Genomic DNA, 27,962 nt, shown 5'->3' with positions numbered 1-27,962 from the left:
GAAAATACCCGGACTGTCCAAGAGAAACACAAAGCAATGCAGAATCACATCAAACACAACTTGTTAAAAAAATATATTACAATTTTATTATTACGCAAAAGTGAATACATATAACAAATACACAAACTCCTATGTTTTTGGCAAATATATAATAGAAGTATTTACAACAGATGCAGGAAGACGAGAAAAATCAGCTTCTTTAGTAAATGTCCTAATTTGCCATAAGGATGCAACATATGCATGAAATGTTGTGCTTAGAACAAATGCTTAAATATGCCTAAAACAAGTGCATAAGGACAACCAAGTACAACTTCTTGGTAGTGCAGGTCTGCCAATTGTGCAGAAATAATATAAATACAATAATACAGGTCTGCCTACGTAAACATTTCACTTTATTCTGGTGCTGAAGTCAGGGTCTCAAACAATAATGATGTGGTAAGAAACAAGCAAAAGAATGAGTTTCAACAAGATGAGACCACTGTTACGTTTCGGCGGTCCACCTGTAGGGCCTCTTTAGCGAACCGCCTTCCTCGGGGCTGAGTAACTGATGGTAATCCCTACGGGGAAGCAGACAAAGCAATCCATCACATAATGAATATGTACATAAAATAATAAATAAAACACGGAAATAACACTGTGACTTGCTGTATGTTTCTCAAACACATGACCTGGGATTATCAAGTATTGAGGCCCTAACTACTCAGGCAAAACATTTGTTAATTTAATCAGACTACTAATTGGAATCTACCTAAGAGGGGAACCTTACCCAAAATGAATGTGAGTGGAATTCATCAAAGGCAGAAATTCTAGACGCAAAGCTCAACTTCAGGGTGGAGCGTGATGCAGCAAGGACTGAAGAGAGTCATCACTAAAAGTAAAATGATGTAAGAAATAGCTCAAATAAATGTTTGAAGATTGCAGGATCTATCATAGGAAGCATTAGAGGCAGAAACATGTGAAAGAAAAAGATATACCTGAATATGAAGGTATATTTGATTCTCACGTCATGGCATCTATCATGAATAAATCGAGGCCAGTGTCAAAATTCCAACTTCGGAACAAAGGGAGAAGAACTGCCACAAGTTGTTGGCAAATGGATGTCCAATTGAGGGGCGCTAATCCAGTAATAAATACCTGATCTACGCAAAAAAGGAAAAGAAACAGAGGAAACAGAACAGAGAGAACCCATGTTTAATACCAAGTTGAAAAACCTTAGATAACTGGGCTCATCAAAGCCATAGCGAATTAAAGAGCATCTGCTTTAAAAAGCTCATCACAATCATGCATGATGTTCAAGAATACATAGAGTGCATGAGTTTGTAAAAGGATGCATAAGTTTGAAAAGGAAGAAAGTTAGTTACTAAGCCCGTTAGAGTGCTGAAAATGAAATGGTTTCGTAAGGAGAGAGCATTACGGGCACGAAAGCTTACCGTCAGCTCAGACGGATGAAGGAATGTAGCCGGAACCGATGCTGTCAGTAGGAGTGCCTGCGTGCGTCTGGCAGAGAGGGCTAGGCTGCGAGCATACCTTATGTTGGAGCTTGCAGCGTGATGACGCCTCAAAGGAGAGGTAACGCATAGCTTATGGGAAGCCTCGCTGTGACTTGGTAGTGTCAGACTGACACACCTCCATCACATTTGGCTTGCAGAGCGCAGCCAATCCCGAGTGGTTTTTGTGCAACACACCCTGCAGGACAGACAATGCCCCGGAAAACGGGACCTAACGTCGCGCAGCGGGTGTCAGCATGGAGCCTCAAAGTGTGCGAAGCACCTAAAGCGGCCGGGCACAACAAGGAACATGATGCGAAAAACATGTCTGTTTCGCCTGATGCCTTCCCGCGCTGAAAATGACGTTGGGGGCCAGTATATATAGTGAACGGTGGATAGCACAGGGGCATCGCGCTGATCTTGGAAGCAAGACCACGCAGAACAGAGGTTTGAATCCCGGATCCGTGCTTAGAAACCAAACTCTGCTAGGCGCGTTTATAAAAAAACAATAAAATAAATATAGTGGAGCTACTGGGAACATTGCTCTTAGCTAATTTGTTTTTACAAAAGTCTTGCTTAGTTTCTCAAATTCTTTGTTTGTTTGTTTGTTTATTATTTATAGCGCGCACGAAACCCGAGGGTAACCGGGCGCGTTGTTCAAGGATACTTTAAACTTTACAGGTTACGCATGCTTACAAATGGTGGTTAAACATAGTAGAAATTACATAATGCAGGACAGTAGGGAGAGTATACATTGTGCATAATATAAACATATAACATAATATATACAGGAAATATGCAGTAGGAAGATAGAGAGTATTTAGTTATGTACATAGTACGAATGTAGGACAGTAGTTATATTAGTGTAGGGCGGGACTATCGGTCATTTTCTTTGATCCAGTTGATACAGTTAGATCTGAAGAGGGCGTAGGATTGGGTAGATCTCAGGCCGGGCGGGAGGGAGTTCCAAAGCTGGGCAGCTTTGACCGGGAAGCTATTTCCTCCGGCCGTACTTAGTTTGAATGGGGATGCCGAATCAGACAAGGTCTTCAGGGTTCAAACCCTGCGCCGATTGTAGGTGCCAAATGTCCACGTCGGTACCGGCGCCGCATGTGTCTATGTGCAGCACTGCACTTCCTGCCAGTCAATGCACCCGAAGGCGCTCCGAGATCACAAAGCTATCACCGTCCTCTACAAGGGGGAAAAGGGATAAGCGGACCCACTCAAGGTCGTGGGCCATGGAGCGTGGTACTGGTGCCGTCCCCCTAATCAAGAAGGACGAGAAGAAAAAGCACTGCAAGAGGTTGAGGTTACCCAGCAGTAGTTCTGGGCTCATTTGTCTTCGCCCTCGAAGAAGAGATCCCATCACTCCAAGGAAGCCCAGGAGGAAGTCCCTGCAGTTATCTTTTCCGACTAAAATAATGGGAGGCTTACAGTTTGAAGATGCTCAATGTCCTCGTCAAGACACCGGCGGCTTCGACCAAGATCCCTGTGGCCGCAGTGTCGGTGCTGTCTACTTAGGCCCTGGCGCCGAAGGCTCTGACTTCAGCCAAATCAACGGACCCCACTGCGCTTAGAGGAGCCAGCAGGGACTCGATGGTACAATGTGACAACATCACCAGAAAGGGGCCCACTGTTCCATCTTCAGATGTCGGTCCACCCTTACATGATCCCAGCCCAATGGTGGGGTAGTTGCTAAAGAGTTCTGCCGGCTCCCAAAGAGATTAAATGTCGCATTTGAAGGACATTTATGACGAAGAGGGTGATGTCCGTTTTGGTCTGTAGCCCTTCTACCCCACGAAGGTCAGTCGGCCTTCCCAGAGAAGATTTATGGGGTAGAGGGTGACTTGGTCCTCCTGGCAGCTGAATTGCATGAGACCAGTCGCATCAACACCTCGCTGAAGGTTGCCATGGTGCCGACTGGCACCCCAGGCAAACAAAAGGTTACCTTTCAGTGCCTAATGGCAAAGGTTGTCCACACTCTTGGGCTGTCAACCCCAGTGAGGCCTAAGGTGCAGTATGACCGGAGTGACATTCTGGATGGGGATCCTAAGGAGATCTAGCTGCCTTTCAATCGGGCAGTGGAGGGGCCTGTTGTGGAACTGTGGGCGAAACTGGAGTCAGTCCTCACAGTGGACTTTAACCTGGCCAAGAAGCACGGGCCCTTTGGACCCCTTTTTTCATCTCTGCCCAAGCCTTTCCAGAGAGTTTGGTGTTGCAGTCCACTACGGGAACCTCAAGTCCACAACTTTTGCATCTTTGCCCCCAAATAGGGAGAGCAAATGGTTGGATACATGGGGCAGGAAGATTTTCGGTTTCTTTAGCCAAGGTCTCTGATGCATCAATGCCTCTCTTTCATTGCCCACATTTTCCTTTGGTCTCTCGTCGGTGTAAACCGAGGCAGCAGAGCAAATCCCAGAAGGGGAAATGTGGGACGGTTTTATAGCCATTGTTACAGATGGCAAGAAGGCTTCCTATCAGTTATTGCAGTCTGGTCTGAACACCGCAGACTGCCTCACTAGGACGATGGCTACCAGTGCTGTCTTGAGGTGCTTTTCTTGGCTGAGGACATCTGGGTTCACCACTGACATCCAGGAGAAGCTCCTGGACATGCCCTTTGATTGCATTAACTTGTTCGGCACTAAGGTTCATGAGTCGCTCCAAATGTTCCAGGCCAGTCCGCACACCTTGCCACCAACCCTTGGCTTTGGAACCTGTCCTGCTGGAGGAGATCCATTAGCTCCTGGCAAAGGGGGCCATAGAGAAGGTACCCTGCTCTGAACAAGGCAGGGGTTGATAATCTACTTTCTGGTGCTGAAGGAGGATTGAGGTGGTTCTAAGAACCCTAATGGATCTGCTGCTTCTAAAGTTGTACTTTCGCAAGGACAAGTTCAAGTTGGGTACAAGCGAGATCCTGCTGGCCCTGGACATGAACAACTGGCTAGTTTCCCTATATATCCAGGTTGCTTACTTTAATGTGGCTATTCACAAGAAGCACAGCAAGTATCTTAGATTTAAGGTGGGAAACTTTCACTACCATTTCAAAGTCCTTCCTTTGGGTCTTTCTTCAGCACCCAGGGTTTTTACCTACCTGCTAGCGGAAGGAGCGGCTCACCTCTAATGAGGGAAGCATTAATGTCTTTCCCTACCTGGACTGGCTTGTGCGAGCCTGTTCACCATTTCTAGCGTCAGCTCATTTGTACCAGATGTGCATCCTGTTGCATAGGTTGGTCTTCTCCCTGAACTATAAGAAGTCACAGGTTTTGCCATCAAAGTTCCTCTGATTCATCCGTACAGTCTTGGACACTCGCCTGGGACTTCCACCCGAGGATAGAGTGGCAAACATCTTAAAGATGGTCCAGGTTTTACAACCTTGGACAATGGTTCCAGCCTCAGCTTTTCTGCACTTGCTGGGTCTTATGGCATTATGCATCTCTGTGGTACCGGGAGCTCGTTCATGCATGAGGCCGCTACAGTGTCTCCTGAGCTCTCAATGGTCTTAGTTTCAGGGATGGACTTGAAACCTTCTGGTTTCGGAAAGTGTCTCTGGAGACCTGCAATGGTTGTCTGTGAAAGGCAACCACCTGAAGGGTCCCTTTTTAGTCAACCCTGGCCACAAGTGACTCTAGCCACGGATGCATGCCTGTAGGGCTGGGGCGCTCATCTACAAGAACTGACTGAGTGGGCTATGGTCCTCATCTGAGTACTGGGAATATATCACTCTGCTGGAGCGGAGTGCGGTCACGCTGGCCTTTGTCAATTTCCTCCCTTCTATGATGGGCAAGATGGTACTGCAATGAGGAGTGGCGTGGGCTCCTTGCCACTGTACAGAGAAGCTATGCAATTGTGGTTCTGGGCTCTGGAGAACAGCGTGTTTGACTGAGGCTCATCTGGCTGGCAAAGAGAACAGTCCAGTGGGTGCACTAAGCAAGCAGTCCTCAACCTCCTATGAGTGGGAGCTATGCCAGGAAGTTCTGGAGGAGAGTTTCTCCCTCTGGGGTATTTCCTAGATGAACCTCTTAACTTCCAGTGTAAACGGGAAGTGGAAGTGGTTCTGCTCCAGGGAATTTCCTCACCAATCTGCTCTGAGGGGACGCCCTGACGGTGGAATTGGACTTCAACCTTCTCTTTGCGTTCCAGCGGATCCTCGATTTTGCCCCAGACAATTATTGGACATGGTCATCTGCTCTCCCTGGTGTCTTCTGCAGGGGATGGACCTATCCTCCCACTCAGAGGGGAAGGTCCTGTAGGTCGAACCGCTGCAGCCTGAGTCTTCATGTCTGGCTGCTGAAAGGCTGAGGGATCGAGAATGGGATTTGACAGAGGATGTTCCTGATGTACTATCTGCTAGAAGACCAACCACCAAGTCCCTTTATGCCTACAAGTGGTAGAAGTTTTTGGCTTGGCACCAGGAGAGGGGCACACCAGCGGAACTGAGGCAGAGCTGCACTGAGCCTCCCGGCGACAGAAAGGTTTCCAAAGAGCAGCTGACGCTGGGAGGTGGATATCATAAATGAGACATCATTGGCAAGAACGTCCATCAGAACATTACCATGGGTAATTTGTTCATTTCCGTGCAGTCAGTATGCATTGGGAACACTGCTTAGCCACTTAATCTGCATTATGCCTAACCCTCCGAAGGGCTTCAAGACCTGCTTGTACTGTGGGAGGCAAATGTACTTTTATGACCCCCACAGGGTGTCTACTTCCTTCAGGAGCACAGCAATACAGAGAATTGTGGTTCCTTCTAGTCTGTGCACTTGAAGTCCTTCAGGGAGTGTGCAGCAAAGCACTTCCAACTACTACCATAATTTTGGTAAGAGAATGCCTTCCAAGTCCCTAGTTGCAAAGTTGAAAAAGGTTGCAGGTGAAGCCCGAAAGGTCAAGAAAAAGCATAGGACGAGGTCCCGCTCCCCCCATTGACTCCTCTAGACACCATTCTTCGAAGTGATTGGTTCCTCCGACGTATTCCATATCGATGACAGGTGACCACCACAGTTGTGCTGCTTCGGAAAATTTTCGGCGTCCTGCGTCGATGACATCGATACGCTGTCTTCAAGGGCCTCAGTCAAGCTGACGTCACCGGATGTTATATGTAGGACGCAAGCCCCCCGTAGCCTCAGTTCTGTTTTTTCCGCGAATGTGTTCGCTTCGGAGATCTCTGCGCGCCTTGGTTCTTCTGAGTATTATTCTATCGGTTCTTCGAACCTGTTAGTTTGTGACGATATCATGTCTTCTTCTACCCCGCGGCCGGGTTTCAAGAAGTGTCGGACTGCGGTTCCAAGATGTCACTTACGGACCGGCACGACGCCTGCCTCTGGTGCCTCGGTGAGGACCGCGCCACGGATGATTGCGACGATTGCCAGTCGTCAACATTGAAGGCCTTGCGGGAGCAGAAGAAACTTTCTGTCGGTAGGGTTTCCAAGCCCCGAAAGTCGAATTCCGCTGGGCTTTCGACCGACGATTCGAGAGGCGAATCTCCGCGTCGTCGGCGTAAGTCCAGGGGGTCTCGGTCCCGGAGTGGTTCCCGCCATTCCTCTGCCTCTTCGAGACACTCGCGGAAGCGCCATCACTGGTCGCCTTGCTTGTCCCAGGACTCCACCCGTCGGCGGGTTGCTTGTCCCAACGAGCACTCTTCTCCTGCAGAATGGGATGCATTTCATACGGAGATGATGGCGATTTTTCAGTCGCAGGGTTCCGTTCCATCCGCGCCTTTGAAAGAAGCTGGCAGGGAACGTGCTAGGGCCACCGCTCGAACGCCTTCGGGCTCGGGTGGTCGGCACGATCTTCGGGTGCCTTCGAGGTCCCGATCGGACAAGGTGGATCACCCTAACCATGCCCGCTCCAGGTCCTCAACGCCCTCGATACCGTCTGAGCCTGTGAGGTCTTCAAAGAAGACGTCGACGCCATCAGCGCCATGTCCGTTGAGGCCGTCAAAGGACACGCTCGGGGCTCCGCCCTCGAGGCCTGTGTCGATGCCATCTGCGCCACACTCGACACCGATTCGGTCGACGCCTTTCGATGTATTTGAGCCTTTTTCTGTGCCCTCATCCAGGGATTTATTCCAGCCTCTGGATTATATCTCTGAGGTGGATGAAGGGTCTGAGGAAGGTTTGGTTCCTGATGAGGTTCCTGATGACCTGTTATCTGGTCATAGCCAGTTGGAAGACCTGCGTCAGTCATTGCACGACGCCAGTGGTCTTGATACCTTCCCGGAGGTCGAGTTTGGCAGGCCTGAGCCTGGTACGCATGCTGAATCTTCGTACAGGCGCCTCATGTCGAGGGTGACAGAGTACTTGGGTGGTCTGCGCCACCAGTGGATTTTATGCAGGATGACCTGACAGATATCCTTGACCAAGGTCCACCCACTGACCAGGTGTTGCCTTTCCATATGGCGTTACAGAGAAGGGTGGCGGTGGCTTGGAATGGTCCGGAGAGTCTCCCGTCCAGCCAGTAGCGACCCCTGCTACTTGACTACGCACCCCACTCCGGAGAGTTTGGTGGTGCAGGCGGCTACGGCCCCAGCAAAGCAGGCGTCGTACCCTACCATCCCTCCTGATAGGGACGACAAACGTTTTGATGGCTGGGCGAAAAAAGGGTTTTCTTCAGGGGGTATGGCTTTACAGGCAGCCAACTCTGTGTGTGCCTTGGCACGTTTCACTCACACTCTGTGGAATTGTGTCGTTGGCGGCTGAACATATTCCCGAAGGGAAGGAACGGGGTGGTTTTCTTGCCCTCGTTCAGGATGGCAAGGATGCCATGTGTGAATCCGTTCAGTCGGGTCTGGACATGGCAGACTGTGTCAGCCGGTCCATTGCGGGGAGCACCGTGATGCACAGATTTGCGTGCTTGCGGAAGTCGGGGTTTGCTCCTGACGTACAAGCCCGGCTTCTCAACATGCCCTTTGATGGTGTACATCTTTTAGGCAGCAAGGCGGATGAGAGCCTTGAGAGGTTGCAGACCTCAAAGACTGCAGCTAAGTCATTGATCGCTGCAGTCCGACAACCTCTGCTTTTTCCTCCTAAGGGACAGCAATGGAGGGGAGGTTCCTTTCGATACTACTCATCTTTTGGTAGATCGATGGGATCAGCCAGTCAAAGGGGCCAACGTAGGAGTACCAGAGGTGGAAAACAAGGTACTCGAGGTGCCAAAGCCGCTTGGGCAGGTGCCTCTTTGCCCTCAGGCACTGCCGCAGCCGCTTCAGCTCAGCCATGAGGCCATGTCCCATGGTTCGCCGGTTGGGGGAAGGCTGGCGGAGCATCTTGTAGAATGGCGTGCCATTACTTCAGATGTGTGGGTTCTGGAGATCATAACCCGCGGCTACGGTCTTCCTCTCCGGCAGAGGCCTCACGACAATCCACCAGGGAATCTCTCTTTGAAGTGTCCGGATCCGCTCCTTGCGCAGGAAATCAGGTCCCTGCTGGAGAAAGGCGCCATAGAACTGGTGCCTGTAGCGGAGAGGAACAAGGGATGGTATTCCCCATATTTTTTGATCCCGAAAAAAAAGGGGGATTGAGACCCATCATGGACTTGCATGGTTTGAACAAGCTCCTCAGGAAGGACAAGTTCAAGATGGTTACTCTCTCTCAGGTCCTCCAGGCCCTTCAACTTCAGGACTGGTTGTTGTCTCTCAACCTCAAGGACGCTTACTTTCATGTGTCGATTCACCCCAAGCACAAGAAGTTCCTGAGGTTCGTGGTTGGCGACTCGCACTTTCAGTTTCGGATCCTGCCGTTTGGATTGACCTCTGCCCCAAGGGTCTTCACCAAGCTCATGGTGGTGGTGGTGGTGGCAGCAGCGTATCTCAGGAAAGGGGGGATTCACGTCTACCCCTACCTGGACGATTGGTTGATCAGGGTTTGCTCTCCCGAGCAAGTCCTGGATCATCTGTCAGTCACCTGCCACCCCCTTCACATGCTGGGCTTCTGCCTCAACTTAAAGGAGTCCCACTTGACACCTACCCAGCGGCTACAGTACATTGGAGCAGTGCTCTACACTTCCCCGGGGCTGTTTTCCTCCCCAGGTGAGGGCTCATCACATTCTGCAGATGGTGAACAGGTTTCAACATGCCCAGAGTCTCCCGGCGTTCGAGTTCTTGAGGTTGCTCAGCCTCATGGCATCCTGCATTCTCCTGGTGCCAGAGGCCAGGCTGCGGATGACATCTCTGCAGCGGGCTGTCAAGATGCAGTGGTCACAGTCCTCCAGCAGGATGTCGGATCCCTTTCAGGTGCCACCCTCGGTTGATCTTCTGTGGTGGGCCATCGAAGGCAATCTGATGAAGGGAGCTCCATTTTGGCTACCCTGGCCGGAGGTGACGATCGTGATGGACGCATCCCTCACGGGATGGGGCGCTCATGCCAACGAGTTGACAGTCAACAGTTGTTGGTCTCCGTCGGAGTCCAGACTCCATATCAATCTGTTGGAGCTGAGGGCCATCGGGCTACCCCTGAAGGCTTTTCTGCCGCCTGTGTGAGGGAAGAATGTCCTGATTCTGACAGACAATACTGTGGCCATGCACTACCTCGACAAACAAAATGGGGGGGGGGGTCTCTCCCTCAGTGCAGAGAGGTGATGCAGTTCTGGTTTTGGGCCATTCAGCAGGACATTTCGATGTCGTCAGTTCATCTGGCCGGAGACGAAAATGTGGCGGCGGACGCTCTGAGCAGGCAGAGTACGGTCTCTCACAAGCGGGAGCTGGCTCAGGAGTGGATCTCTTCGCCACCAGTGTCAACCGGAAGTGCAAAACATTCTGCACGCGGGAATTTCCTCCAAGAGGAGCCTTAGGGGACGCGGTCATAGTGGAGTGGTCCTTCCCTCTTCTGTATGTGTTTCCTCCAGCCCCGTCATTCCGCAAGTGCTGCGGGGGTTCGGTTCCCGGATTATCCCCATTGCTCCGGCATTGGCCAGGAGAACATGTTACCCGGACCTTCTCGACATGTCCATCTGCCCTCCACGCCGTCTTCCCTACCAAGACGATCTGCTCTCACGGGAGGGGGGGGGGGGGTAAGGTTCTCCATCCAGAGGTCAAGTCCCTCAACCTTCATGCTTGGCTTCTGAAAGGTTGAGGTATAAGGATTGGGACCTCCCTGAAGACGTGATGGAAGTGTTGCTTTCGGCCAGAAGGCCTGCAACGAAGTCCCTGTACCGTTGCCTTTGGAGGAAGTTATGCGACTGGTGCAGGGTTAAGAATGTGGATCCTTTTTCATGTGCCATTCCTGTGGTTCTGTCTTTTCTGCTCTTGTTAGCCCACAAGGGCCTGCAAGTGGGTACCATTAAAGGTTACCTGGCGGCGCTGTCAATATTTAAGCGCTCGTCTGAGGAGTGTTCTTATTTTAAAATTCCTTTGTTTTCTCAGTTTCTGAAAATGCTCACTAATGTGTTCCCACCGTCACCTTTCCAGGTGCCTGGTTGGGATTTTAACCTGGTTCTAAAATTCCTAATGGGAGCGCTGTTTGAGCCTTTACATTCTTGTCCTTTGAGACTGTTGACCTTGAAAACTGTATTGTTAGTTGCGGTCACTTCTGCTCGCAGAGTGAGTCAGTTGCAGGCACTGTCTGTTAAGTCACCCTTCACAGTGTTCCATAAGGACAGGGTTGTCCTTAGGGTTCGTCCTTCTTTTCTTCCGAAAGTTGTGTCGGAATTTCATTTAAGCCAGAAGGTCATTCTTCCGGCGTTCTATCCTCCTCCGCATCCTGGTAAGAAAGAGGAGAGGCTCCATAGGTTGGATCCTAGGAGGGCTTTAAGTTTCTACATCTCACACATGTCCCGGGTTAGAGTGGACGACCAGCTGTTCGTAGGATACGCTGGAAGGCGTTTGGGACAAGCTGTTACTAAACGGACTTCGTCTAGATGGATTATCTTGACAATTTCTGAATGTTACCGCTTGGCGGGTAAGGACCCTCCGGTAGGTTTACGGGCCCATTCTACTAGGGGTGTGGCTGCCTCTACTTCCCTGCAGAGGGGTGTTGCTATTCGTAACATTTGTGAAGCAGCCACATGGGCCTCTGTCCATACTTTTGTAGAACACTACTCCCTGGATTCTATCCATGGTTAAGATTTGGCCTTTGGCAAGGCGGTCCTCTATTCTGCAATTTAATTGGGCATTCTAAAATTCTAAATTCTTTTCCCACCTCCTTACGTTGGTACTGCTTTGGGAGTCTGTCATAGATGTGGAATACGTCGAAGGACCCAATCCCCTCGAAGAACAAGTTACTTTCTTACCTGGTAACGTTCTTTCGATGGGATGTTCCGACGACGTATTCCACATCGCTCCCTCCCTACCTGCCCCTCTACAGAATTTCTTATGCGATTGCAGCTTTCGTTTCCGCAAGGCTTTCTGTAATCATACTGGCAGAAGATTGGTGCCACACGTTCTGGGGAAAAAACTACAACCGAGGCTACGGGCGTTGTGCGTCCTTCTTATAACATCCGGTGACGTCGGCTCGACGGAGGCCCTCGAGGACAGCGTATCGACGCAGACGCTGAAAATTTTCCAAAGCAGCACAGCTGTGGTGATTACCTGTCATAGATGTGGAATACGTCGTCGGAACATCCCATCGAAAGAACGTTACCAAGTAAGAAAGTAACTTGTTCTTCTTGCACCAAGAAGCAGTCATCTCTCCTACTCCAGGGCTGACTCCGAGGACTCTGCCCTTACGTTGCAAGTACTGTTTCCCACCAGAGAAGTGGAATAATTTCAGGCAGCAGAAGATAGACCTCTTTGCCAAGGTCTTTATCTTCGATCCACAGGACCCACCATGCTAGACGAAGAAAAAAAACGAATGGTTTACTTCTATCTCGCTGGGATTGCAAAGTTTCTTCTTTGGACTTGGGTCAGGCAGCAGTGGCGGACACGACACGGCCTCTGTGCCATGCGACTCCGATCTTGTGTGTATTGGCCTTTTTGCCATCGCCTTGATTGAGTGGGAGGGAAGTGTGGGGCAAAGTGGAAGCATACAAATGCAGGGGCGGAGCAGATGGGAAGAAGAGTGCCCCAGGGGCTTGGCAAGTGCATGGGGGAGACCAGGTGGGCAAGTGCCAGGGGATGTAGGGAGTGAGGACCACATGCGAGGTGTGAGGACCGGAGTGGACCAGGCTCAGTAGGGATGCACACACCGCCAGGCTAGTCAGGGGAAGGGTGCCCGGAAGGGCAAGTGCAGGTTAGGGGTGTGGGGGTTTAGGGAGACCAGGGTGCAGGCGTAGACTGGACGAGGAGGGCCTGGTGCTCTGTAGGACTCAGAAGGGGCCAGGCAGCCAGTCTGTGCTGCAGAGGGGGCCTTAGCAGGGGAGGGGGAAGGAAGAAGATTCCAGAACTTAAGGAGATTTTGGCTCAAGCCTGGGGGTGGGGTGGGGGCAGGGAGGCCATTCCAGAGGGAGGCTCCTGTCGAAAAGAGAGGTAGTGACTTTGGCATATTGTCTCCCTTTTCTTCAATGCCCATACAACCACCAACCTTATGGGCCTATACTGCTCCCAGTCCTTGGCCTGTTGGAAGAGGACTACCCGCTTCTACAGAAGGGGGGTCATAGACTTGGTGCCCTATTCAGAGCGAGAGAAGGACTGGTACTCCCTTTACTTTCTGGTCCCCGCAAAGACTGGGGCCTACGTCCCATCATGGATCAGAGGCTCCTGAACTTGTACCTGCACAAGGACAAGGTGGTCTATTTTGGCTCAGAGCCTCCAGGTCCTACAGTTGCAGGACTGGTAGGGTGTTTGGACCTTCAGGTCACCTACTTCTGTGGGCAGATTCACTTTGGCACAAAGTACCTGACTTTTGTGGTTGCAAACACCTACTCTCTAAGCTCAAGTTCGAAGCTCTGCCCTTATGTCTTTCCTTAGCACTGAGGGTCTTCCTCAAATTGTTCAGGTTGTGGTAGATGCACTCATGCTCAGGAGGGGGAAGATTCATGTCTTTTCCCACCTGGACAATTGGCTAATTAGAGCTTGGTGTCTGTCTGTTTGTACTCCACATTCAGCCTTCTGCACAGAATGGGCTTCTCATTGAACTTCAAGAATTCCCATGTTTCACTATCTTAAGCCCTCCAGTTCATTGATTTGGTTTTCAAAAACTTCCCCACCTGAAAATTGGGTAGCATATGTTTTTCAACCCAAGAGATTGGTTTTGGCCTTTGCCTTTCTGGTACTTCCCATCCTCATGCATCCTTGTGGTTCTGGAGTGCTGATTGCACATGAGGCCAATCCACTGGCTGTTTCTGAACCAATGGTCTGTTTCAAGGCGACCTGTTGATCCTGTTGTAGGTCTTGAACAGTCTTTTTTTTGTTTTTTTTTGTTTTTGTATTTGGTTAATTCAAATCTTTACAAAATACATAAAGTCAATCACAAACAGAGAACCATACAATACTGTTACATAACACAGCTAAAAAAAGATCAGCAACTATTGTTTCATAACACAGATGAAAAGATAAAAAAAGATTTAAAAAAAGGGAATGCCACCATAGTAAACAAAAAACAAAAAAAAAAGAAAAGAGCCAGAAATTGCAAATTTCAGGTTTTAGCAGTTAGTTCTTTAGGCTGGTGATACATCCAGTTGCGGTATTCCCTAACAATCTGAACTCTGTAGTTCAGCATTCCCAGGACAGAGTCGTAGGGCAAACCAATGCAGAAGAGTCTTAGTAATTGCAAAACATGTCATGACCCAATCCTTTTGATACAGTCCTCCCAACCTATAAGTGCAAAGACTTAATAAACCCTGCTAAGGCAAGCCCTTTACGTATGTTGTAATTGTGAAGGCAATGTTTCCATATTAAGTCTCGTCATCAAGATAGGGATACATAGCCAGTTGCTTTAGAAAATTAACTCGAAGGCCCTGTAAAGAGGGGCATTCAAGTACCAGGTGCCTAAGAGTTTCCAATTTACCACAGCAGAACCTACAAGATGCATTCTCCAGAGTGATAAGGGATCTCCTGGGTTGGATTTCGCGAGTGGGCAGCAGGTTGCATCTAACCCTCAGGAGAATACCTCAATAGAATCTGTTAGGGAATTGTATCAAAATCCAAGATAAGGAACATCGTCTTCGATGCTCATGTGCCAGATGACTCATTGATTGGTCGATGTTTACCGCCCAATCATGTTCAAACAGGGCCCGCTTGGTCCTCACTGGATTATTGATTAAGGTTTCTGCCGTCATCCCAATCTCAGCCATGATTGAGTCTGCCTGTAATCTTAAGGACTTTAATACCTGGGAGTTATCAAGATGTCTCCACATTAGCTGGTAAAGAGTGTCGGGTATGGGCGAGATAATTTTGGAATAAAGAACCAACAGGGCCCAATTCACCCGAGCCCATAGTGACACCAAGACCAGCTCAAAACGAATAGCAGCAATAGGTACTGCGTTCGGGACTCCCAGGATGCGCATCCAGATTTTCCCCTCAATTATATTCAACATTTTACTGAGGTTATCAAATCTCAACTCTAGTCCATGGATCATCTTAGGGACTATTTTCCCTTCATAGAACATCCTCAAGGGTTTTAAACAAAATCTACCAAACTTGCGGTCAATTCAGAGAACCTGGGACTGCCGGATTTTTGCCTTGTGTAACAAGATATCATTTGCAGATTTAGTGCATCTAGAGGCAAAAACCTGAAAGCCCAGGTACCAAATGGATTCCACCAGCCTCAGTGGCTGATCTCCCACTGTACACACATAACCTTTAGTTTGGCCTTTCTTCTTCTTTTTTAAATGCCAGGATCTTTGTTTTCATCGGATTGATTACTAACCCCTTTTCATTAGCAAAGGTTTCAAATGTATTCAATGATCTTTGTAGCCCTACCTTAGTGCATTCAAAGATCAAAATATTGTCTGCATATAAATATTAGGCAGACTATTTTCTCCTTGCCAATTTTTGGTGCAACTAGGCCCTCCTTACCCAGGGATATAGTGACTTCCCAGAAATACTGGTTAAAGAGCCAAGGTGCTAAAACACAGCCTTGTCTAACCCCTCAAAGAACAAATTCTTCTTGATTGATCCCCTTTCTGATTCAATCGGACCTGGATACCACAATTTTCATAGACCCCAGCAATAAGTCTCAGCAGACCTTCAGGCAACCCCAAGTTGGACAATTTAGCCCAAAGCCTCCCTCTATCAATGGAGTCGAAAGCGGAAGTTAAATCGATTGATGTCATGAACGTGCAGCCCCTTCGTGAATTCCAGGTCTTGAACGGTCAGTCTCCTGTGTTGGAACCTGCAAGACAACATACTGTGGGGCATTGCTTGACCAACCTTGGCCCCAAGTGACGGTGGTCGCAGATGCATCCTTGAGGGGCAGTAGTGCTCACTGTGAAGATCTTATGGCGAGAAGCCTCTAAAACTACATCAACTTGCTTGAGCTGTGGGCTATCAGGCTGGCCCTGATTGCCTTCCTCCCCTCTGTGCGTGGTAAGTGTTGGTCGCTCAGGCGAATGTGTCCATATATAAATATTTTCTTTTTGTCTCTTCCTCCTATAACTTTCAAGGGGCCACCCTATCTTTTTGATATTGTCTGATTCCTGACCTGACTTTTTGGAGGTAAGTAAAGTCCTCAAATGATTAGGCTTTAAGACCATCCGTAATGGAAGGCCATGTCACCCTTAGTGGCTTTTCTTGCATTTTTAAAGCTGCACACATCACCTTAAAGTGTGGTCAGGATACTTTTAACTTTAAAACTTTTTCTTTTGGAACTTTGTTGTTGCAGTCACAATGTGTCCAGGGTAGGCTGGTGGCATCGGATATTTTTCTACTGCATTTTTGAGTTAATGTTAAAGGTATTTGTACCGCGCACCGTCACCACCGAAGTGATACTCGCGCACTTTTGCATTTTACAGCAGAATGCAATTTTTCAGTACCATGCACTCTAAAATGGCTGTGCCATGAGATTCTCTCCTTTCCTTTTGCCATGTTGTGCCTTGGCCGCCTTCCTGCCCTCTGGTGTCGGGGAATTGCTACATATTGAAAGCCTTTTCATAGGCAAAGCTCCTGAAAGCTCATATACCACCTGTTTTGCAGTTCCTCAGCTGATGAGTGCTAGGGAAGAGGGCAGAATTGAGGTTATAGGGTTACAGTGACTTCATATAGATTAGTCCCGACTTCACTTCTGGGCTCTGCGCGTGTAACGGCAATGAGCAAGTCGCCCTGCACCCCTCTGATGGCTGAAAAACATCTGCAGACCGCTGGTGCTGGAGAAGTTTCAGGAATCCATCATAAAGAATATTACTCGGAGGCAAGTAATTTGTTCATCTCACAACTGTGACCGAAAAGTTGAGACATAGAAAGGTTCCATGTCATTTCCACAAAGCAGATTACTTTGTGGTAATGTACTTTGTGCAAATAACTTTGACATTTTACTTTATTTCTTTCATAGTCAGGTCGTCCGCTCCAAAGTTACCGCCCCCCCTTCACTACAACCCTTACTCCACCCAGTGCCCACCCGTCTTAACCCACAAATAATGCATTTAGATGTCAACTGTCGAAGTCATTTCCACTAAGTAATTTACTTTGTGGAAACCATGTGAGACCCACAGGAAAATAGCATCTATCTGAACTGCTAACTTACGGATCATATCAAAATTGCAGTAAATATATTGAAGAAAAGATGTCATTGAAGCAGGGCAGTGAAAGTAGGAAATTTAGTTAGGTGTCGCATAAATCCTTCATGTGGAATTGGAAAATGTGTGGGCTTTAAATGTAAGGAAGAGTTACCATAGTTATTTATCATACTTATTTAAGATCTATGGGGAAATGAAAATATTAAACCTTTGAGGAAAAGTCAATTCAGCAACTGGCAAATAAAACCTTTTATTGCTTTCCCTTCATTGATCTATTGACTTTTTTTTCCAGCTGAACCCTGGCACAGTAGGATTCTTTCGCACTCAGTACAGCTATGCTATGCTTGAAGGCTTACTGCCTGCTATCAGAGATCTTTCCCTGCCCCCCGTCGACCGTCTGAGCTTGCAAAATGATCTCTTCTCTCTGGTAAGTGTCCCATATACCCAGCTTTCCTTCAGCATGTGGCTTCAGTGTTGGTATTAATCCGGGATGGTTTACCCATGTCTCTAAGCAAAAACAAATTCTAGGACTAACATTTACACACACAAGAAATGTCAAATTAAAATTATATTAAAACTAATTATGACTTGATGTGTAACAAGAATACAAACCAATTAAAAGATCAAATGTATTTACAGTACATCGCCAAATTATTTCAAAGCAAAAATTGAGGAATCAAAGAAATGACAGAGAAAATCATTACAGCATTTGTCAAATTTTCTTGACTCTACAAATCACCTGCTATAAACTTGTATTATATAGAACAGAATTGCACAATTTCCTTTTGTTTGTAACCTGACCGTTTTGTCACTACTATTTTGTTAAAAAAATATTAAATGTCATTTACAAAAGATCAACCATACCAAACAGATTTTGATGCATAAACTAGGGATCTAGAATTACTATTGAGAAATGATTAGGAGAATATGAATATACACATTCTCATCTTTATACATAAATTGTTCACATAGTGACTTGCATTTTCTTTTACTCAGTGGATCAAATGTATTCAGTGTGACATTAAATCTACTTGATTTCAATTTGAGTCCATTTGGTGAATCAAAAAAAAGAAGCATAAGGATGCATATCTAAAATCAGTGATCTGTCTTAAATTGTTCAATCTTGAAGTATGGACATTTGTTCTGAACAAGAAGTTCTCAACTGAACTTAATGAAGAGCCACTAGCTCATTGCCATTCAAGCTGATTATACAAAGACCAAAATTGTCGGTTTAGTATAAATCTGGTAGTCTGCATCCACCGCTTATGCAAATTATGTACATGGTTCCAACCTACCTTATCTGTCTCTTGGATGACCCAATGACTTTAATTCACGCAGTAATTTGCTTGATGTTAGCTAGAAACATTTAACTAGCATCAGCATATGTTAAGAGATGGATTTTAGTAATGTGATGTGTGTTTTAATCATGCAGTGTTGTATTCATGTAGCACAAGACTCTGACTGTTGGAAATGTTAGCCAGATATATCACCATTTGGAGCTATAAGGATTTTAAATTGCAACCATGCACAGCATACTCCTATGTCCCGTCCCCTTCCCTCCATACTGTATGGGCGTCCCTCGCTAGGGACGACAGAAAAAATCTTCCCCTTTAAATTTAGAAGCACGTGGGGGCACAGCCCTGGAAGCATGCGCTCCCCGGACTCCGCCCACCAGTGCCACTCTCCAGTCCCCTTTTCCGTGTCAGCGGGAGCAGACCACTTTCACCAGCGCTCTTGAGTTTGGGTTCGGCCATGTAATACCATGCGCTCCTCCCCGGATACTGTCTTTTGTCTTTAATCAGGTACTCGGTCCTCTGGCACCACGCTTCTCTCTGGCTCATGTCGATGTCCTTGGGCTGTAGGTGTCCAGCCTGTGAAGGGCTCTTCCCTATGTCCGACCCCCAGGCTCTTTGCCTCCGCTGCCTTGGCCCATATCACAGCTGAGAAGGTTGTTCAGCGTGTGATGCGCTTACACTGCATGCTCTCAAAAACAGGTTAGCTAGGTGGAGGGAGCTCTTCGAACGACCGCCTTCAGAGGACTTGAAGGACTTCCTCAAGCACAAGTCAAGGTCCAAGCTAGGGCCGCTTTTTTCATCTGCACCTCGCAAAAGTGACGCCTTGCCAAGGAGATGTTCGAGCGGGAGGAACCGATCAGGTTCTACATCCAGCACGGGTACCGAGGCTGCATCAGCTACCGGCCTCCAGGCCAAAGGGTCACTCACTAGATTCTACTGGGGCCGTTGCAGAGGGACCGCAAGGTTCTTTTACCGGGTGTCCACCCGAGGGGCTACGCCCTGCTACCGGACAAATGTCTGAGGGGGCGCCTATATGCAGCACTACCGGCTGCACAGCCAAGGGCACAACGTCTCCCAGGCCTCATCCTGAGATGCAGGGTAGGTCTCAAGCTCCACCGCCAAGAGTCCTGGAGGAGGCCGGGCCCAGCGCGGCAGGTACCACGGTGCAGGCACGTGGCATGCAGCCTGACCAAATGGGTGCTGCACCAGACAAAATGCCCACTTGTCCAATACCGCCCCATGGTGCGGAGCAGGTGGGAGAACGAGTTTCAAGGTGGGACTGGTCTTCACCAGGTACGTGGCCTACTGCATATCCTTCAATGTTCCAGAGCAGATACACCCCGCAGGCAACCAGGCAGAGTACACCCACACCTCAGCAACCTCAGGGCATTTCTACTACGCCACATAGTGCCCCACCGGCCTCTGGGGGCAGATTCTTCCAGAAATTCCTCACACTCATGAGATCCCCTCAGATGAGACCCATCCTTCGGGATGTGATCAGGGACATGCTGCCTTCTGTCCTGCCACCTGTGCCCATAGTCATTCCTCCTGTGGCTCCAGCGCATTAGGCCCCCACTCAGCCTCTGCTGCCCGCACTGGCCCCCCTGGTTCCGACTCCTCTGCCTCCTGCACCCCATGTGGTTCCATACCAGCCTCCGGCCCTGGCCGCCACACCTCAATCGGCTGCACCCAGTACACCTCTACCTGTCCCTGACCAATCAGACACCCTGGAGGACACCGACGAGGAAGAGGACCCAGACACGCCGTCTTCAGCCAAGGCTTTACATGATCGACTGGCAGGTCTGGCCGAATACTTGGGGCTTACACAACCCGCGGTTGAAGAACTGGAGGCGGGGGTCCTGGCGGAGGTCCTCACTCTATGCCCCGCAGCCAGAACCGGGATTCCGATGTAGAGGGACTTTGTCGCCTTAGACAAAAAGGGATGGCTCAAGCCCCATTCGGTGCAGCACACCAACCGGCGCCTCAAAGCCAAGTACAGGCAATTAGAGGGGGATACTTTTGCTGTCGGCAAACCCTCAACCGCATTCTTCGGTGATTGCCACGGCCTCCATCTACTCTTAAGTCTGTCTTCTTCTGTCACCTCGTCCTCGGCTCTGTTAGGCAAGGAGGAGAAGAACTTGGAGGCATATGGAAAGAAGGTCTATTTCAACACCTCCCTGCACCTTAGTCCAAAGCGGACACCATGCTCGCAGCCGTTCACCAGAGGCTTTAATGGGAATTAGCAGACTGCCTTCCGGAACTTCCGGTAAATAGTCAGGCACGCTTCAAGGCTTGGCTGGCAGAAGAAAAGTTGGTGGCCCAAGCCATTATGGAGTCCACAGTGGCGCATATAGACACCTCAGGCCGTGCCATCTGCATCACCACGGACATGAAAAGGGCGGCCTGGCTGCATGCTACCAAATTCAAACCAGAACCAGGAGCGCATATTAGTCCTTCCATTTGAGGGTACCAACCTCTTTCATTCCAGCACCGATGAGGAACTTGATAAGAGCAGTTCCCAGACTGAGAAATCCTTATCTATCCTCACAAAGTCCACGCCCAGACGCACCAGCGTTCCGACAAGGGGCGGGTCTTCGGCGAGTTCTGGGGCTTCCAGGAACAAAGGTCCAGGCAGCTGGACCGATCTCCAAGTCAGCACTGCCGCAAACAGCACAAGGCAGGGAATAAGGGCTTCTTTCAGTCCCCCTCCTCAGCGCCAGAGGGAAAAAAGGCATGACATTCTCTTCCGGGTCCATTTGTCTCCGGGAGTGCAGGGTGGGGGGGCAGCGCGTGCAATGGGGGGATGTGCAGGGAGGGGTAGGGGAGGGGAGCAGGGGGGGTTGCAGACCCCCTGGATCCTATCAGTGTCCATGGGCTACCACCTGCCGGCTCCTCCCGCTCCTCTCTCCTCCCCTCCCACAGATTGAGGCAACAACCCTGTTAGCAGAAATTCACTCGCTCGTAGAGTGCCAGGCAGTGGAAGAAGTCCCTTCCTCCCAGCGGGGTATGGGCTTCTAATCCAGGATTTTCACCATACACAAGAACCACCAGGCTTGCCTGAGAGTTGTGTTTAACCTTCCACCCTGAACCATTCCCTCCCTCTTCAAAAGTTCAAGATGTTTACCCCAGCGCTCATTGCAGAGACACTGTTATGTTATGTTACTTAGACTTGTAAAGCGCACGGTCGCCCAAGGGCATCATGGCGCTGGTGAGGAAGCTACCGAGCAGGAAGAACAGTAGTAGCCAGAGAGCTAAAATAGAATTGTTTTCAGGGCTTTCCTGAAAGCCAAATGGTTAGAGGTAGACTTGAGTAGCAGTGGGAGGGAGACACTGCAAGGGAGACTGGATGTGCTCCCTGTATCTGAAGGGTGCATACCTACACGTCCTGTTTTGTCAGCCTCATCGGTCCTTCCTGAGGTTCAGAATCCTGGGCTTCCATTTCCAATACAAGATTCTACCCTTTGGCCTCAATTTAGCCCACAGGGTCTTGATCAGGCTTATGAATGCAGTGGCAGCCCTTCTCCGGAGCCAGGGTCACCATGTCTATCCATACCTAGACGACTGGCTCGTCAGGGCGAGATCCTCGGAGGTGGTGCATCACATCTCCTCCACCCTCATGAATACACTATAAGATTTGTCGCAGAGCATGGCATTCCTGGGCCTCATCTGGAACACAAGCTCCGAGAGAGTTTTTCCCTTGTAGGACAAAATCACGGCCATCAAGAGGGCCACGGGTCATTTTATCAGCAGAGTGACTACCTCGGCATGGTAGTACCATCACCTCTTTGGTATCATGGCGGCATGTCTACTGGCAGTGCCATACACAAGGCTCCAAAATGCTTGTAAAGATTACAGCTGCACTTCGCAGCCTCATGGAGTCAGGAGCGTTGTTCCCAGGCAGAACTCGTCAGCATTCATCGTTTTCTCCACCTGGACCTTAGCTGATGGAGCATGGACTGCATCCTGAGGATAGGCAGACCTTTCCGGAAATCAGAACCAAAGCTTACCATCACCACAGATTCTTCCTTGGAGGGCTGGGGTGCTACCATGGACAACCGCAGCATCCAGGGAATTTGGTCTCTTCAGGAGCAGGAGGCCCATATCAATTGGCTAGAGCTGAAGGCGATCTGGCTCGCTCTCAAAGCCTTCCTGCTGCTTATCAATGGCAAGATGATCCTCATTAAAACAGACAACTCAAGCAGCATGTACTACATCGATAAGCAGTGTGGCACCAGGTTTCCTTCCCTATGAAGTCTGGCAGTCGGCATTTGTGAGTGGGCTCTGGAGTAGAACATTCACTTGAAGGCTTGCCACCTCCTAGGTGGAGTCCAACCTGGAGGCGGACAGGCTCAGCAGGCTCGGTGAGGACAATTATGAATGGCAATTGAACAATCGGGTCCTTCAGGGGATCTTCAACAGATGGAGGCATCCCCCGGGTGGATATCTTCGCCATCTGGTACAACAGGAAGTGCCCTCAGTGTGCATCCTGGCAGGGACAGGGCCTTCGCTCACTGGGCAATGTGTTACAGTGGAACAGCAGGAGCGCATATGCCTTTCCTCCCACTCGCCTGTTACACAGGGTGATCTGCAAGATAAGGGAATCTAGACACCTCAGTATCATTCTGATCACTCCGTGGTGGCCGGCAAGACCATGGTTCTCGAAGCTGATCAGCCTCCGATTCACGTTCCGTTGGGCCCAGCTCATCTATTATCACAGCAAAGGGGCAGGGTTGTTCACCCCGGCCCTAAGAAGTTAGCCCTCACAGTGTGGTTCCTGAACAGGTCACATTGAAGCATCTGCGTATTTCGCAGGCTAACCTAGACATCATTCAGAGTGCTAAGAGCGATGCTACTAGGAGCCAGTGCAAAAGCAAGTTGTCTAGGTTTTGCCACTGGGCTGAGCCTAAGGTTGACGATGATCTTACTTGCACGTTGGACGACGTACTATCCTTCTCTGCACACCTCGTCCAATCGGGGGTGCAAATAGACACCTGCCGCACCTATCTATCGGCCATCAGAGCCTAACCGGAACTCTGAGGAGGACGTTTTCTCTTCCTCCAACGTGGTGGTTAAGACATTTGGTGGGCCTCACCAGGCTCTACACGCCTATCAAGAAGCCACACCACGTGTGGCACCTCAACATAGTGTTGGGTGCCTTGGCGCATAAACCCTTTGAGCCTATGGCGTCGACGGACATCAGGCTAGTCACCATTAAGACGGCCCTCTTGGTGGGTCTTACATCTGCACGCCGGGTAAGCGAGATCCAAGCGCGTGTGGCTTCCGAGCCTTATACTACCTTTCATAGGGACAAGGTGGTCCTTGGAACGCATCCTGCATTCTTGCCTAAAGTAGTCTGTTTCTCCTAAATGAGGAGACAGTGCTACCCACTTTCTTCGCAGACCTTAAAGGACGATGCTCGGAGGGTCCTGCGCTGTCTAGATGTTAGGCGCGCTCTGAAATTCTACTTGGATAGAACCAAGAGCTTCCACAAATCTGATGCTCTCTGTCACCTTCGGGGATCAAAGCCAGGATATCGGGCTTCTACGGCATCCATTGCAAGATGGATGGTTTCGGCCATTAAGGAGGCCTATGAGGGGCAGCACAAGCCACTTCTGGCAAATATACATGGCCACGCTAATGGAGCCAAGGCCACAGCAGTCTCATTCCAAAGGCACGTTCCGTGGCAGGTCATCCACAGGGCAGCCACGTGGGCCACTCCTTCGGCCTTCTGGAAGCACTACACACTGGATGCCGGGTCTAGGTCGGACGCAGCTTTCGGACCGGTAGTATTAAGGAACTTGTATTTTTAAGGAGGGTCACCTCGCCACCTAGGGGCAACATTCAGTTGTAATCGCCCATATAGTATGGAGGAATGGGAACAGGATGTAGGAGTAATTATAAGTTACTCACCTCAGTGACTATAGTGACTAACCTACTCCTAGTCCATAGTCTCATTTCCTCCATATGTCGCACCATCCACCCCCCATTAAAACTTGTGTCATTAGGCAATGGTAATATTGTTGACGCGTCAATGGGCACTGAGTGGCGCTGGTGGGTGGAGGCAGGGGCCACGCATCTAAATTTAAAGGGCGAAGAAGATTTTTTCTGGTGAAAAAGGTTCTGTCTCCTGTCTACTAGCGAGGGAAGCCCATATAGTATGGAGGAAAAGGGATTATGGACTAGGAGTATGTTGGTCACTACGGTGAGTAATTTATAATGAATTGGTTCTAATGAATTATCCTAATTTGTCAAACTGATAAATCACTGTGTATTCACTTAACATGACAAGAACAGTATATCTGGTAGTAGGTGGTGACGCACATAGGTTACCCCGTACATGAAACCAGACAATTGTGTGACTGCATAGTTGTGTAACACGAAGATACTGTGGGAAATTAAATGTTTACAATGTATTTATTTTATTTATTGAATATTTTTAAGGTGCCTATACCAGAAGTGGTGTTTCAAGGCGCCACAAGACAAAGGGGGGGGGGAGAGAAGGATAACAATAACTGTCCTACTAGGCCTTTTGCAATTCGGATCGTGCATTTGAAGTAACAAGAAGTGCGTGGGTAGGGTGCCGGTTTGCGCAAAATATGAAGTGCTAAGGTGGGGGGAGTACAGGGCATAAGGAGAGAGTGAAGAGAAATGGAGGCTGGAGGATGGGGGCAAGGACGGCCACGGGCTAGGTAAGTGGTAAGGGGAGGCCAAAGAGCAAGTGCCAGGGGTTGCATGGGATGTAGAGGTTGAGGGTCCACATGCTAAGTGCGAGGAAGGGGGTGGACTTGGTGGGGTTTGGGGGCGGGGGGGCGGCTGGTGCCCTGTAGAACTCAGAGGAAACCAGGCAGCCAGTCACTGTGGCAGATGGAACGCGAGTATCCTGACTTTTCGGACCGAGCGCGAGTGACTCTCACAGAGCCTTAAGAGACTGACTCCAAGTTCCCAGACCTCCTGGCAGGCACTAACAACCTGCTCCCGTGTTAAAACTCTCACAACGGAGGCACCGCAGATCCATGCACGGCTTCTCCACAGACTTAATATCATCTCACAGTGAATATACAGAAACCAGGACACCGCCACGCTGGTTCAAACACTAACCTGTTTTTGAGCCTCCTCACCAATGTGCAAGGGAGACCTGCTTTACCTGGCCCCGGAAGAAGGCTGCTACCCCTTTACAGCCGAAACGTCCTATGTCATCGTGCCTTGACCGAAAACCTTTCAGAACGATGACCTGAATTTCCACCACTACCTTTATGTTGACGTCGCCTATAGCAGACCCTATTTTTAGGTTTCTTTATCACTAAGCAATAAGCTTTGTGCTGTGCAGACGTTTATTGTGACTGTTGTAATACATTGTTTGGTTGGCAAATATGATGTAATATTTAGCAAAACTGTACACAGGCAAGACAACGCAGCACAAGTACAGAAGTGTGTTGGCAACACACTGCACAAACTTTGTAAATGTACCTCTTTGTTAAACTTCTCGTACATTTCAAAATGTCACTTTAGAATTCTGGTTTGTATGGACTAATATAGGCTAGATTCAGTGACCACCTGTCACCATTGAACATGTAATGTCATTTAATATGCACTGAATATTTGCAATACAGGTGTCCTCTTTTACGCCACTTGCCGAGCTGGTGACAAGGTTTATTTTCTATTTTCTACACTTGATTTTCAATGTCTAAACATGTGGCCTAATTAATAAAGGACACTAATTGTTTTTCCAGTATTTGGATCAGAACCTTCCTCCAATGATGCATACTAGCACTAATATGGAGGTCTGTTAGAATCACCACTACAACAATCTATTGTAGTACAAATGTTTGAGGACAGGACTACCCCCCTGTACAAAGAAAAAAACTGTGGCAGATAGGAGCATTAGCAGGGGATGGGGATGGAAGAAGAGAAAAGGAGGGTCTTGAGGAGCTTCTGGAACTTAAGGAGATCACGCTCAAGCATGAGAGGGGCAGGGAGACTATTCCAGGTGGAAGCTCCTCCGGAAGAGAGAGATCTACCGCACCCCTCCACCCCCTCCACACTCTGCTTAGAAAACAGTCTGATCTGTAGAGAGTTGATTCGATCAGGGAGAGAGATTGGATGTAGTGGCATCCCAGGCCCCAGAATGCCCTGTGGATGATGCAGTGTGTCTTGAACTTGATCCTACCAGCAGCCGGTAGCCAGTGGAGAGGTTTTAAGGCTGGAGAAATGCGGTCCCTTTTCTTGAGGCCAAGGATAAATCTTGCAGTCCTATTCTGGATTACTTGAAGGGGGCGAAGGGAGGATAAAGGAAGATTGATGAAGAGGCTTTTGCAGTAGTCCAGCTTAGAGAGGGCCAGAGCTCTGTGGACAGTGAGTTTCTGGGGGAAGTTGAAGAAAGGGAAGATGCCTCTGAGGAGGTGCAGTGGATAGTGGGCCTTCTTGACAAGGTCCACGATGTGAAGTGAGGAATGAGTCCAAGATGACACTAAGGTTTTTTGCCTCGCTAGAGAGTGAGGGGAGGGGACCTATAGACAGCAGCCAGAGGGTTGGAGGAAGCTGTGGTCCCAATGAGAAGAAACTCTCTTACTGGCATTAAGGCAGAGATCATTGGCAGCACACCATGCCTGAATAGCAGTCTGGCAGTCTGGGATAAGAGACAACAAAGAGGAGTCAGTGGAAGGAAGCTTGAAGGAGAGCTCTGTGTCATCTGCATAACACTGGAACTGAGGAGAGAATGAGATGATCAGGTGGGCCGGAGGGGCAAGGTAGAGCCTTGAGGGACGCGGCAGGTGGAGAATGTGATAGGGGGAGAGAAAAGGGGCCAATTGAACCTGGAAGGTCAGTTGTGGAGGAATGGGGTCAACCACTCAAGTGCCTGGCCTGCGATGCCAAGTGTGTCGCAGACGATTTTTCAGGGTGGCATGATTGACTGTGTCAAAGGCAGATTAAAGATCCATAAGGAAAGGAACGGATGGAGAATTGGAATCGAGATTTGAGAGCAAGTGTTCACGGGTGTACATGAGAGCAGTTTACGTGCCTCTGGCTGCTGTGAAGCCAGACTGGTGGTCGTGGAGACAAACAGATTCAGTGCGTTGGATCAGTTGGGAGATGAACAGCTTCTCCAGCAGTTTTCCCAGTAAGGGGTTAATGGAGATAGGGCAGTAGTTAGCCGGGCAGGAGGGGTCGGCAGAGGGCTTTTTGAGGAGAGGATGCACAAGGGAGTGATTGAGGGCTAGTGGGAAGGAGTCAGTGGCAAAGGAGGGATTTCAGAAATCTGCCAAGGATGGCACAAGGAGGCAATGGATGGCAGGGGAGTAGTGGAGGTTTCAGTAAGATTAGCGAGTTCCTTGCCGATTTTAAACAGTTCACCAGTGTTATTGGCCCCAGAGATGCAGGCTTGGATTTGGGCCCTCTACTTCGAGCGGATGGGGAGCCTGTAATGCCTTTGGAGCAGGTGGCAGCCCAATCTGTCAGAGGATGTGCTTGAAGCCCACCACTTCCGCTCAGCATCTTTGCACTTGCGTTTCAGAGAGGCTAGATTGGAGTCATACCAGGTGTTGCACTTGGAGGCAGGCTTCACGTGGATCCTTTGACCGGAGCAAGGATGCCCATGGTGTTGGTGATGGAGAGGTGGAGATTCGCAAGGGGAGTGTCATTG

General features: G+C 49.2%; 1 protein-coding gene across 1 annotated transcript in view; it reads left to right on the top strand.

The window, feature by feature from the left end:
• NPEPPS (aminopeptidase puromycin sensitive) overlaps positions 1 to 27,962 on the top strand; it is a 1,690,513-nt gene that overhangs the window by 1,342,462 nt on the left and 320,089 nt on the right. Inside the window, exon 16 of the mRNA XM_069634659.1 lies at positions 17,320 to 17,454. Coding sequence (XP_069490760.1) covers positions 17,320 to 17,454 — 135 coding nt within the window. The remainder of the gene's footprint in view (positions 1 to 17,319; positions 17,455 to 27,962) is intronic.

Source organism: Ambystoma mexicanum, chromosome 13 (assembly GCF_040938575.1).
Source record: "Ambystoma mexicanum isolate Mex_15411 chromosome 13, UKY_AmexF1_1, whole genome shotgun sequence".
NCBI classification, from domain to species: Eukaryota; Metazoa; Chordata; class Amphibia; order Caudata; family Ambystomatidae; genus Ambystoma; species Ambystoma mexicanum.
The sequence above is the reverse complement of the archived record's forward strand: the minus strand, read 5'-3'. Positions and strand labels throughout refer to the sequence as shown.